We start from the raw sequence: 14,383 nt of genomic DNA on the forward strand, positions 1-14,383 counted from the left end.
AGTCAAAAGCTAAGATTTAGAATCTGACACAGAAACAGAAGTTCTGACACATGTTGGGTTTATTCACCGCTGGGATTCAGAAACACAATTTAACGAGACGAGTCGGAGTCTGACCCACTTCTGAAGAACCTTTCCCCAGGTTTGATTTCCAGGTAAGAACAAGCTGCTCCTGCTGCTTCAGAGTCGACACTGAATCTCACCCGTGAATCTTGAACAGCCTGAATCCTCCACTTTAATAAGCTGCTGCCAACCTTCCTCTGAGACCTCGACCCAGTTCCATCGAGCAGCGTCGAGTAGATTCTTCTTCCTCAGTTCATTCACACACAGGTTCAGTGTGAGAGCTGTGAATTGTTCTTCTGTCTCTGAAGACTCTCCGAGCGCCTTCATCCCTCTGCTGCTTTTCCATTCTTTATTTATTTTAGTATTCGCTATATTTAAACTGCTCTGCTTTTAGAATGATTTTATTTTGTACTTTTTAAAGATGGAGGACGACGGCGACATCGCCAAAACTCTGGTGAAGCTGAGGCGGACGCCGTCGGACACGCCCCGCCCGGCGTCCACGCCCCCTGTGATCGCGGCGTCTGGGATTCAGGACGAGGACGACGAGGAGCGGATCATCGCCGAGCTGGAGGTGAGATCCGGATCCACCGGGGGTTTGCAGCTGATTTCAGTTTTGTTGTCATGTGTCGTGTCCGTGTGTTCACATGTCTCTGCCACCATCTTTCATACGACCACCACGGATCACAGATATTTGAGAGAACGCCTGTTAAAGATTGTAGTAAACGGCGCCGCATCACAGCCGCTGCTCCACCCCCCCCGACCTCCAGGTGCAGAAAGGTAAAAGTCAAACCTCCAGACGCTCCTGTGGACTCTGCTTCTCCTCCTTCATCTGCTTTTAATCCTCCTGCTTCACTGAAACCTTTTTAACGACTAAACACAAAACGTTCAAGTGAGACATGCCTGAGATACGGGAATACATCTCGACTCTGTGCTGCCCTCTAGTGGATGAAGTGCTTAACAACCATGGTAACGTAAAGGAGGGGGCGCTATTCCTCAGTTAAAGTTACAAACTGTTGCTTTAAATATTTTTGCCTTACAAGACACAACCCTCCCAATAACAGACAACCTTTTAAATACCTTCAAATGATAAATAATATTATTGTGAATGCGATTAAAGAACTTGACCGAAGAGATAAAGTCATTGCATCATATTGGATGTGTTTTCAGCTGCAGACGTTGGACTGATCCTGCTTTTGTTTACTTCAGGGTCAGTGATTAACATTTTTGGATAAAACAGTTTCTAAAATAAAAACACGTTAATGAGGAATTTATTCCTATTTATTTTTTCATCCTGATAATTCAGACTGAAAAGAAGATGAAGCTTGTTCCAGGTTTGGTGGATGTTTGTGGTTACAAATCAGTCACCAGCTTTTATCACAAGTTAATAAGTTCCACCAGCACAGTTACCTCACGTGGCCAAATGTTTGTGGACACCAGTGATCTCTGGCTGTTTTAGTGGTTTGCTCGTGTTGTGATACTTTATTGTTTATATATTGTTTACAAGACACAACCCTCTCAATAACAGACAACCTTTTAAATACCTTCAAATGATAAATAATATTATTGTGAATGCGATTAAATAACTTGACAGAAGAGATAAAGTCATTGCTTTATATTCGATGTGTTTTCAGCTGCAGACGTTGGACTGAACTTCTCTTTCTGACCTTTCTAACACTTCCTCCTCTGACCTCTGACCTCTGCCTCCTCTCTGAATATTTGCACGATGCTCTTTGTTTGTGAAGCTTCTCTCTGAGATGAAATCCTCCTCTGTCGCTGTGCAAACGTTTAAACCCCCGAGCCGCTGAGGTGATGATGAGCAGTGAGTCAGCGTTTCTGAAGCCTCGTGCTCGTCCCGACAGTAGTGACACTTTTAGCCGAGTGGAGACGACTCGTGTTAGTTGGATTATTCACGGAGGTGCTGAGCAGGTCACTGTTGGGATCCAGTGACCGGGGGGGGGATAAAGAATCTATTCTCCTCCTGCAGGAGTTTTAAATCCAGATCCTGCTTTTGTTGACTTCAGGGTCAGTGATTAACATTTTTGGATAAAACTGTTTCTAAAATAAAAACACGTTAATGAGGAATTTATTCATATTTATTTCTTTATCCTGATAATTCAGACTGAAAAGAAGATGAAGATTGTTCTAGGTTTAGTGGATGTTTGTGGTTATTAATATAGTTTTGTACTTTGCTCTCTTCAAATCAGTCACCAGCTTTTAACACAAGTTAATAAGTTCCACCAGCACAGTGACCTCACGTGGCCAAATGTTTGTGGACACCAGTGATCTCTGGCTGTTTGAGTGGTTTGCTCGTGTTGTGATACTTTATTGTTTATATATTGTTTACTCTCACTTAACACCTCTGATCTCCTGGCTCCCACAGAACAGCAGCAGCTCCCCGGGGCCGACGAAGGGCTTCACCGTGGCCGCCCGGCTCAAGCACCTCCAGCAGGGCAGCCTGGAGCGGCCCAAAGCCCGCAAGCAGAAAGAGGATTTCCCCAAAGTCCAGGGCCAGCAGCAGGTATTCCACTTCTAACCCCTCTGACGCCTGCTGAACGCTTTCCTCCTGCGACTCCTGCGACTCGAGAGAAACTGTACGAAGACGGTTTGAGGTTTCACACAAACACCCGAGGGCGGAGCGATCTGCAGAAACCTTGATTTTCACCAGTTCTTGATGTGCGTTCTGACCTTTGAGTTCCTGGATCTCAACTCGCTTGCTCAGAGATCAAGTTTTTTGTGGTGTGAGTTTGTCGTTGTCTTGATTTTCCAGAGGAAGGATTTTGTTGGTGCTTGTGACTGATGAGACGAGCTTCTCTCTCACAGTCAGATCCGATCAGAGACGTCTCCGCCTCCATTCACTGCGACATTATCTCCAGCGATGCCACGGAAAGATTTTTATCTCAAGGTCAAAATGAGGATTCAGTGTTTCACCACGATCCCGTCATGTTTTCTCTCTGACTCCTCCCCCTCATCCTCTCTCTCTCTCTCTCTCTGTTCTTCCGATAATTACCACATGCTGCTCTTTTTGTGTAACCTATCCTTTAAATCTCAAGGTGAGACGAACCGCCCGAACGCTCCAGTCGCTACGCTGGTTTACTCAGAGCTGCCTTTTAACAGCTCTCACTCATTATGCAAGAGGAGGAGAGCGAAGCACAAGGGGAACGGTTTCCTGAGAGAAGCCGGCTTTTGTGGACGAGCTTTTTAAGTTCAGTTTGTACAGGAGGAATAAAATAGAAGAGAGAAGAGGAGAAGTGGAAGAGACGACTGAGGCAGCGAGAGCCAAGGAAATATAAAATGTAGATGGATGGAAACTAGAAGAGCTGAACTGAAACCCACATTTAAATTCACTTCACCAAATTACAAACACTCTTAAATACCAATCCTCTAAACTTGTCAGATGTTTTAAACTGAAGATCAATTAATTATTATGAGAAATTAAGGAAAATGTTGGAAAAAGCTACCTTTTGGACAGTGACACAATCTGCAACCTTCCACAAAGTTTCGTGGAAATCTGCTCTGGAGTTTTTGCGTAATCCGGCTGAACGACGAAAAACAAACGTCCTTGACCGTGGTGACTAAAGGCCGATTTATGCTACTCCGTTTTTACGAATACGGACAGATAGGACCGCCCTCTCCGCCGTGGAACGCCCACTCCGAGCGCCATTGATTTTTCTAACTATCCGTGGATATTTCGGAGAGCCTACGGACAACCCTTGGCTGTGATTGGTTCGCTAACGACATAATTTCCGTACAACGTCATTTCCGTACGACGTCATTTCCGGATTTCACATTTCCGGACCTCAAACTTCCGGTTTTCTTCCGGTTTTCTTCCGTATATCATAAGACGGCCACGTTAAAATCCAAACACAACTACGATACGAATATGGATAGCAACATTGAAGAGCGTCTAGTGGAGGAGGTCCGGAGGTACGAGCACCCACAGAGGTAAAGAAACACACGTGGACTTCTTCTTCCCAGAAATGGGGGTAGGCCTCTCTGAGGTCATCTTCCATTGCGCCACCTACTGTTTGGCGGTGAATTGTTTTCAGACGGACGGTCGTCGGAAAAGCATAAATCAAAAAGAGTCCGTGGTATACGTGCGTCCCTCTCCGCGACACCGCTACGTAGAAGCATAATGGAGTCTTAAGAATTTGAACGTTTAACAAACTGTGAAATTTAGTAGCTCAACGTTTGTATCATTGAAATATGATGTAATGTCAACATAACTGACAACTGCGAGAAGACAACTCTTCTGTGACTCGCTAGCTAACTTCACAAACTCGCTAACTCTACCTTTTAATAACCCCGTTTGGTGCAGAAGAGCGAGAGGCGAGATGTTTCTTTTCTTCCAGTTTCACGTGCGTCTCGTGTTAGAAACCTCACGTCTCACTGCGACGCTTCCCAGACATTTCACTGAGGCGCTGCAGGAAAAGATCCAGAAAACCTGCGGAGCTCCTGACTCGCACGTTTGTGGATCTCCGTCTCAAAGCAGCTGGAGGTGAGTCCGACCTGTCGGGGCGTGAAGCTCCTCTCGTCTTATCTGCCCCGGCAGACGCTTCAAGCTGCTCCCGACCCGCTGGGAGGCTTCGCCAGCCGCCGCCAGAAAAAAGAGCTTTTCAGAAAATCCTCTGAAAGAGAAAATTGATCACTCGCCGCCTCGGCTGCTCACATCGTCTGTTTCTGGGTTCAGAGCGATGTCAGGGTTTTATTTTTGAATTCATCCACGAGTTATTTTAGTTTATTTTTCATCCTCACAGACACAAACATCTTCAGAAACGTATCCGCGGCGCCCGTGTCCTTGTGCTCATCCGAGCCGCTGCAGCAGTTAGCTCGTTGCTAACACGGCGGCCGTCCCCTCGCCATCTGGCCGAGCGGCGTCCGTCCCTCCGCGGAGACGAGCAGGATTAGTATTCACCGCCCGACGTGTCCTGCTCTGGTCGGAGGATCCTCTCACTCCTTTCTGCAGCTCATTTCCTTTTATTGCCTTTTTAATAATTCATCACGTTAACAGCCTGAAAGCAAACGGTCTAATAAAGTTCTTTTTAAAAAAAATTTATTGAGACGTAATTTCCACTCTTGCGTATTCAGGAGTGATGATGTCATTTTTCCATACGAAAACAAGTTTTTAGGAAGTAAAGATTGAGACGTTGTAAAATCTGCAGAGATAAAACCAAACTACACAGCAAAATCTGTAGTGTTGTTTTTTCAGTGTTAATATTTTTGAGTTGGTGGGTGTTGATTTTGGAGTTGTTTTAACACCTGCTCTGCAAGTGTTGTCAATCAAGCGAGTTAAATGTTAACACCTGTGACTGAGTTAGATTCACTTCAGGTGGAGTTGATCATAAAATATGGGAGGAGCCATGTTCCTCTCTCGGCTGCACCCAATGAACCATAACAAAATCCCTCGGCTCTCTTTATCAAGACAGGGGTGAGACTGACCCTTGTTCTCATTTTAGTGTTAAAAATACACTTTAATGTGTCATAAAATAATGCTATGTATGTTAAAAATTAACTCTCATAGTGAAATGAAATAACACGATTTTAGTGTTAAAAATACACTTTAATGTGTCATAAAATAACACTATGTATGTTAAAAATTAATACTCACAGTGAAAGGGAATAACACAATTTAGAGTTAAAGGTGCACTTATGTGGTGTCATAAAATAACACCAAGGATGTCAAATATTTATCACTATTAAAGAGTTAAAATATTAACACTTTTCAAAGTGTAATTTTAACTCAGAATCCGTGAGGATTATATAAACTCAGAAAAAGTGTTAAATTTAACACTGTGAGTTGAATTAACACTCCCGATTTTGCTGTGTATTGATGCTGCACACAGAGTTTAAACTTATCTACATACAACATGTTGTGTGTGTGTGTGTGTGTGTACTGAGCAAATAGAAAAATCCAGGCGCCAGCAGATGAGACAAGAATACATAAAAGGACGTGTTTCATCTCAGACTCAGTTTCTGGATCAGATCCTCGGCTCCGGGGACGTTCAGGTTGTTTCTCAGCTGCTTCGTTTGTTTGAAGCCTGAAGGAGAAGCTGAGAGTTTAGAGAAGATCAGGTCACAAACACTCAGGAGCCGCGGATAATAAAGAGGAAGATAAACACTCCTCCTCATCCTCCTCCTCCTCTTCCTCCTCCTCCCCATCCTTCTCTTCCTCCTCCTCCTCCTCCTCCTCCTCCTCTCTCCCTGTCACCTCTTTTGTCCTCTTTTCGTCTTTCTGTTCTATTCTTTCCTTTTCTATTTCCACATTTTTCCTTTCCTCGTTTCTTCTTCCTCTTTTTCCTCTCCTCATCCCTCTTTTCCATCTCTCCACCACTCTTCCAACATGTCTCATTTTGTCTTGTCATTTTGTCTTCCCAGTACCCTTCCTCTCTCTGTTTCCTCCTCCCTCTCTTCCCAGTACCCTTCCTCCCTCTGTTCCATCCTCCCTCACTTCCCAGTACCCTTCCTCTCCCTGTTTCCTCCTCCCTCACTTCCCAGTACCCTTCCTCTCTCTGTTTCCTCCTCCCTGACTTCCCAGTACCCTTCCTCCCTCTGTTTCCTCCTCCCTCACTTCCCAGTACCCTTCCTCTCTCTGTTTCCTCCTCCCTCACTTCCCAGTACCCTTCCTCTGTCTGTTTCCTCCTCCCTCACTTCCCAGTACCCTTCCTCTCTCTGTTTCCTCCTCCCTCACTTCCCAGTACCCTTCCTCTGTCTGTTTCCTCCTCCCTCACTTCCCAGTACCCTTCCTCTGTCTGTTTCCTCCTCCCTCACTTCCCAGTACCCTCCCTCTCTCTGTTTCCTCCTCCCTCTCTTCCCAGTACCCTTCCTCTGTCTGTTTCCTCCTCCCTCTCTTCCCAGTACCCTTCCTCTGTCTGTTTCCTCCTCCCTCACTTCCCAGTACCCTTCCTCTCTCTGTTTCCTCCTCCCTCTCTTCCCAGTACCCTTCCTCTCTCTGTTTCCTCCTCCCTCTCTTCCCAGTACCCTTCCTCTCCATCCTCACACTCCTCCTTGCATCACTCCGAGAGGAAGAGGAGCTGAGTGACGACAGGTTTTCTGTCTCCCGGCGTCGTCTCTGCAGTAACAGACGAACGCTCTCGTCTCCGCACAGACACGAGGTCCGTCACGCCATTGCACCAAACCCCCCCGATGTCCCCGGTGGCCGATCAGGGGATTGAAGCTCAGTTTCCAGCTTCTCGTACGACACAGAAAAAACCTTGTAGCGTTTCAGATGAAAGATTTAACAGAAACTTGAAATACATTTGTCTGTTTGTAAATTTTGATTTTTGTCTTTTTTTCTTTCCCCCTCCCCCCTGTCACTGCTTCTCGTTTCCATCCAATATTTCTCTTTATTTTTGATTTTGATTTTTTTTGTCAATCCTCGCTCTCTGCTTTGCTTCTTCGGGGCAGAGCTGAGCTTCAGCTGCACGAACGCTGCCGGCATCAGTTTCCCTTCGCTGCTTTTCCTCACATCATTTTGGCGCCGGTCTTTCTCTCTCTCTCTCTCTCTCTCTCTCTCTCTCTCTCTCTCTCTCTCTCTCTCTCTCGCTCTCTCTCTCTCTCCCTCTCTTTCTCTCTCTCTCTCGCTCGCTCTCCAGCTTTGCCTCGCTCATCCTCTGTCTGCCTCTCAGGTCTCAGCTGGACCTTTTACGTGAGGAGTGAGTCCTCGGATCACTTGGACGTCTAGTTCAGACCTCGGAGGCGTGAGGCTTTGTCATTTAAAAGAATTAATCTGACTCTGTGTGTTAAGAGATCATCAGATTATCAGAGCAGTGAAACCTGAAGTCACCACACGTCAATAGTTCCGGTTGAAATGATGTTTTCCCCGTCACACTTTAGATCTTATTCATTTAACACATTTAACCTCCTATAAATTAATTGTTCAGATTTTCATATTTAACAAATCAACATGATATCTGTGTCCCAGTTCCACACGATGCACTGATTCAGTATAGGTTCTGTTGTGTGTCCCCGACTGGAAACAGGAAAGAATTAATGATGCTAAAAAATAAGTTCATTTTCAAAGATTTCATACAACGATCAACATTGATAAATATTTTATTTATATTTTTATATTGTCAAACCTGCAGTGACCTGGTTTTTATTCACTCACACTTTAGAATGAACACTGGATCCTACATTTCCCAGAATGCATCTTGAGTTGTGTTATATTGTGTTAGTTTGCTTTATGTAAAGATCCATAAATCTGAGGACGCATCAGAGAACAGAATACTGCACAACGTCATCATAACAGTCAGAACTCTGGATGTGATTGGACAGGACGTTACCTTTTGCTTTTTTAAAACAAATTGTGAATATTTCTGAGACACCTCGAAGATCTTAGAAAACAAAAATGTGATTAATGGGAAAAAGAAATAGCTAATATCTAGATTCTCTTTTTGCACAAAATGGAAAAGTACACACAGTATTAAGCTTTATCAGGAAACCCCCATTTCACTAGGATACAGTACACGCTGTACACAGTGAGTACATGAAACTGGGACACAGCTCATATTTTACTCAGCGACATGTAGATATTCAGATTTAAACTCTTCCAAAGTGTTTTGTACTAAAGGTTCCAGTGACACCCTGGATGTGCCATGATGGAAATACAGAAATACACGGCTGAGATGTTTTGGCGGTGAAATATTAAAACTGTGACATGGAACAAATTCAAAATGACAGGAGAAATAATTCCTCACACAGGCTCTGTGCTGTTTGACATTCATGCCGGAGGGAAATCTGCTGAGTGTGTGTGTGTGTGTGTGTGTGTGTGTGCGTGTGTGTGTGTGTTTATTCCCCCGGCACAGCTGAAATTACACACAGTACACACTTAATACATTTAAGGAATGTATTCGTAGTCTCAGAAATAGCATTAAAAACTAGCACAAAAATAGAACAGCGCAGTAAAAGTATAACCTGAATCACATCACAGATATATTGTATGTATATTAAATGACCATTTAGTTTTTTTCTTTTGAAGAGATTGATTTATTCAAATGTAAAAAAGAAAAGTGTCATCTATGTTTTATATAATCAAGCTTTTTTTGTATTTTTATACTTGAAGAGGATTCATACACATGTAACACATTTATTCTGTAAATTATTATTTTTCTGCGTTAAAGATTTATTTTTTTCTGCGAAACCTTGACCACGTCGTGTTGTGGAGATCACAGAGACCAGTCGGCAGTGGGACGCCACCGCCACATTTCTAAAAAGCACATAACCTCCTTCCTCTAAAACCATCACCTCACTGGTAGGACCCCATTCCGTTGCTGTTTCCCTCTATTATAACCACTAGTGAACGTGCACTACCCCGACTATACAGTTTAAACTATATCGATGGTTTCTTGATGAATGTGTGGTCGTTTGAATCATTTGTGGATGTTAAAATCATGTATATAAACCCAAATATTATATTACAGAACTGATTTTATGTGAGATTTTTTTAAACGTTGGAAAAAATAAATCCAACCTGGCATGCATACTGTATACATTCCTGGAAATCTGCACGCTGGGTCAACAGAGGTCTCACTATCTTGTCAATAATTCTGTGTATAACTGTGAGCGTATGATAGAGTAAACAAAAATTGTACAGTAACATAGATTTTTGTATAATGTTGAAAATGGGTCTGTAAAGGTCCTTTTACCGTCAGAATAACGAAGAAGAGAAAAAAAGAATATTCTAACTACTGAGAAGGATATTTGAATGATATTGTATATCGACTAAATACTGAGAGTGATGCTTGCTGTGTGGGGTAAGTGTTGTCTGTGAATCGTGAAGAAGAATGATAATCTACTACAAAGTCCGTCATATAACTAAAGACCAACTTAACAAGTGCAAAACATCACGCAACTTTGTGTATGGAAAGTAAAAGTTGCTGCTTCCTGTGAGAAAATTCAACCAAAACCAAACGGTTGCTGCTTTTGTACGTTCCTGTTGTGGTTTTGTGACAATAAAGGTGATTCCTCTTATACATGCTGGTGGTGACGTGTCTCATCTGTCCACTCACATTAAACTCAGGGACACCAGGGTTCATCCTCTGGGGACAGACTGATGATTCAAAAGGTTGATTGGAGCTTCGCGTTGTTATTTAATGTTTTGTATGTAGTTTTCCAGCGATTTAACGTTTCTTAGTTACCTTGTTTGAACAGATTTAAGAAATGAGACCTGACTCCACTTTCTCTGTTGTCATTTGATTCTATACAAGAAAGAATCAGGAGACATTTCCTGGGAAAGATAAGGATGAGACGTTACTGCTCAACCATGAAAACTTACCTCAAAAATTCTTCTGCTTCTTGTGAGATGCCAAAAATGTGCAACATTAGCTATTGTTAGCTTAGAAATTGAGTGCTCTAACACTAGCTAATGACGCCTCAGTTAGGACACAGCTTACTTGTTAGCATTAGCATCTAGCAAGAAGCTTTGCTAACTTTGATGCATGTCGACTAACACGCAATCTAGAAAATTGTCTAGCTAGCCAACACCGACGTACCATATAAGTGAAGTCAATGAATAATGGAACGAGAATTTCCATCCTGAGCCTCGTCTATGTCTCGTCAGAATAGAATCTACAGGGTGCAGTTCATTTCCCAGCCACCAGGGTCAGAAATACCAAGAGTTTTCTGCGGGTTGACCTTTAAACTCCTTCAGATGGGTCATTGTAATTCTCTGCATGTGTCAAACTGAGTCATAGATTGATGGGTGTTCAATTATTTAGTGAGTTCTGGAAGGATGCAATAAAGATTGAAATGGGCCATGATGAGAAAGGTCCCCCCCCCCCGGTCTGAAACGTCCTCACATGAAAACAGCCGGGATGAAGGACGATGTTTCATTTCATATTTCAGAAAGCAGCTTTATAACAGTCCTTAATAAATTATGAATGTAAAATCATTTAATACATCATCAGATACTTCTAAATAAAATTGGTTTTAATCATGTCGACTCTCAAACTGATCCCATTGGACGAATGAACGAGTGTCAAACAAACACATGATAAAGTAGGAAGCAACTATAATTAACTTTGTTGACAAATATCTGCTCAATTAGATTTGACGACGTCTGGGATCATTCGTTTAAAAAGAAATGATTTGATTCCAGAGAGAAGGTGAAGAGCAAATCAGGAAGAAAGAACAGAACAAGTTTCATCCGCAACTTTGACTGTTGTAAAGAGATAGTGTAGATTATTTGGAAATTTGGTTAAAATATGAAATTCGTATAGAATCTGACAATAGAAGATATTTTGTTGGTAATTTGTTATTTATCACCTCTTCAATCTAAAGCTCGACCAAAAGCTTTAAGATCCTGTTTACCTTGGAAAGGAATTCCACTCTAACAATATTATTTGTTCAGGAGGTAATTAGAGACATTTTGTATGTTCTGCATTTTGTGCCCAGATACAATTTATTTATCCAGTAATTCTAAACAGTTTAATATACAGAGAGGGTTTGTACAAACAATGCAAATGTTAATCATCACCATGCATTGATCTAAGAAGTCAAGAATCATAAATCCACAATTTCATTCTTTAAACCTGGAGTTTAAAGACAAATCTTTGCAGATTGTTTAAACAGTTTCACACGTTCCAGCGTCGGTGGAACAAGCCACATCAGCAGCTCTGTGATAAACTGAGACTGTGGAAAGGACTTTAATGAGAGTTAACGTGCAGCTGTGTCGACCTCGGGGGATAAAGATGGAGGCTGGAGGTGATTCCTGACTGAAGCAGTTCATCAGTGTGAGACTGATTATTTACCTCAGGCTCCACAGTGACCGTCACGCTCTGCTCGGCAGCCAGGAGGCGCCGTCGGGCTGATATCGATTCTTAAAGCATTTTCTTCAACTTCTCTTAAAACATACGTATGTTGTTGCTATCGCTACATAGCTAACGTTAGCATTAAGAGCTGTTGAGTTTCAATTAAATTCAAGACTTAATTCTATTACCCACAAAGTTCTGATCAGTCGGAAGACACTACAGCTCCTAAAACAGCTCAATCGCCCCCTGGTGGCCGACTGCAGTACAAGTCATTAACTTCCTCCTCGTTATATATCCTCTTGTCTTGTAAACACAGGGACAAGAAACCATGTTCACCAGAGATTTAAATGAACATACAGCACCTTTAAGTTTCAACCTTTTCATTTAAGTCTGATTCTTCTTTTGCATTTCATTTGTTATTTGTTGAACCTTTTAACACCGGGTGGTGTTTTCCACCTGGAGGCGGCAGGAAGTGAGGCGGTCCTGCCCAGCTGCTCTCACTCCTCCACTTCCTGCTTCTCACACTGTGTGAACGACGTCTACAGAACTTCAGAGGTCGCAGGCTTCATTCAAACCGGTGAAAACAGACGGTGAGTCGATAAAACTCAAAGACGCTGCACTGACAAGAATCTGCTGCAACAAGTTGAGACTCCTCGTTCACTTCCCAAAATATTTTATGTCAGTTTTTTAATTTATAAGAAATAGTTCTGCTCTCATGAGGGGATCGGTCCCGTCTATGTCCTGAACATTGACGGGACTGAAACTTGACTTTGACTTGCAGCTTGTTGAAGGACAGAGATTTTAAAGTTAAGCACAATCTGTGAAAACTTGCTCAGGAAGAACAGAAGCAGCAGGGTTTCATGTTTCAGCTGCTGAGTCACAAACTGGTTCAACCAAGAAACCAAACTGGAAAAACTGTAGAAGCTGAAAACGTAAACAGTATCACCCAGCCTCGGTAAATCTGCTGCTTTGAGTTAAACTCATGATTTAATGTTAAAGTGACTGTAAACTTCTTATCAGGAGTTGTATTTATTGTTTATAGTTTTATTTATTTTACAGGGGAAATGTGTACGATTGACTACAGCCTACATAACCTAGAGCCCTTTAGGGACATCGGCGGGCTCGAAGCAAGTTTGACGTCTTTCGTGACTCTCTACGATCGACATGAAGATCGTCTCCAGGGGGCGTCGGAGAGCTTCACGCAGATGGCCGCTCGAGTGCGTGAGACACCGGAGGTCGCTCCTGCAAGTGAAGCGATCCGCGGCGTGCTGGGCGGCGCTCTCGGGGCCGTTTCCGGCGGCATCGCGGGTGGAGTCGGGGGGGTTCTGGGGTCAGTTGCTGCGACAACTTGCCAGAAACTTTGTGGAGAAATCGGCGCAGTCGGTGCGACTGTCGGCTTCGCTGGCAGCGTGATCGGGGGGGTAGCTGGGGGAGTGTTTACTGGAAGCGTCGGCGGTGTTGTCGGCGCCACAACTTCAAGTTCATCTCATGGAGCAGTGAGTGATGCATTATGGGTCGCCATCGGTGTGGCCACAGGTGGTGCAATCGGTGGTATTTTTGGCAGGACAGTCGGTGCAGCAGGGGGCGCTGTTGGTGGCGGTTTCGGTGCGTTGCTGGGGACGAGATTTGCCGTTTATGTGGTTGGAGGCGGGAAAGAAAAGAAAGACACAAGGCAGGAAGTGAGCGTGATGCAAAAAAACAGACTCGACTTCAGTGAAACCATCAAACCTCTGCTGGTGGAGCTGAGCTCAATAAAAACCAGCAGTGAGAAATTTGAGTTCATTCCTGAAGTTCAACGCGTCGCACGACAAACTGAGAAGACTCTGGCTGCTGCGGCGGCGCTGGAGGAAACCGTGGCTGATTCTCAGAGAGACAAAGATCCAACTCAGTTTGTGGAAGAAGCAGCGAAACAAAGCCGACGAGTCTGTGAAGAGCTGAAGACAATGAGGACGGAGGCAGAGACACTTCTGATTCACCTGAAGAGCTTCTGAAGATGAAAGAGAAACGAGAACCGAACCAAATCAAACCAAACACGTTCATAATCAGAACTAATAGAAACAGACATGATCTTTTTGTATTTTCTTATTAACTTGCAGCCTTCAAATGGAGCTTGTGAGCTTGTGGTTATGAGGTGGAAACAGTTTAATGTTAAAAACAATATTAATGTCTAAATTTTAACACACTTACTAATTGAAACTGTTTTTTATTGAAACTTTTTTCCAGGAAAGTCACTTGTGTTTTCTCTCTATGGCAAATTTTAAAAATATATATTTCGATAAGAAAATCAATGAGTGATGATGGAAGATGTGTTATGTAAAGAAATATCCACCATTTTGTTAGTATTTTGTTTTACATATAACTGTAAAGAATAACTAGATATGAGATATGTAACTACATTGAATAACAAAATGTAATAAAATATAAATAAAAATAATGTAAATGTTTAAAATGAAATTACACTGATAAAAATGTCGTAGTTTTCTGCTTCTCTCTCTCTTCATGGTAAAGAACTCTTCTCACACTAGCAAACAGTATAAAATCCTTTATTTGTTGAAATGTTAAAGTATTAGTTCATCATT

At 42.8% G+C, this 14,383-nt stretch overlaps 1 protein-coding gene across 1 annotated transcript in view; it reads left to right on the forward strand.

Moving 5' to 3' along the window:
* srcin1b (SRC kinase signaling inhibitor 1b) overlaps positions 1-2,593 on the forward strand; it is a 43,944-nt gene extending 41,351 nt beyond the window's left edge. The window contains exons 17-18 of the mRNA XM_061095256.1: positions 482-631; positions 2,441-2,593. Of these exons, the coding sequence (XP_060951239.1) occupies positions 482-631; positions 2,441-2,593 (303 nt within the window). The remainder of the gene's footprint in view (positions 1-481; positions 632-2,440) is intronic.
* The last annotated feature ends 11,790 nt before the right edge of the window (positions 2,594-14,383 follow it).

The sequence above is a fragment of the Limanda limanda genome, chromosome 21 (assembly GCF_963576545.1).
Source record: "Limanda limanda chromosome 21, fLimLim1.1, whole genome shotgun sequence".
NCBI classification, from domain to species: domain Eukaryota; kingdom Metazoa; phylum Chordata; class Actinopteri; order Pleuronectiformes; family Pleuronectidae; genus Limanda; species Limanda limanda.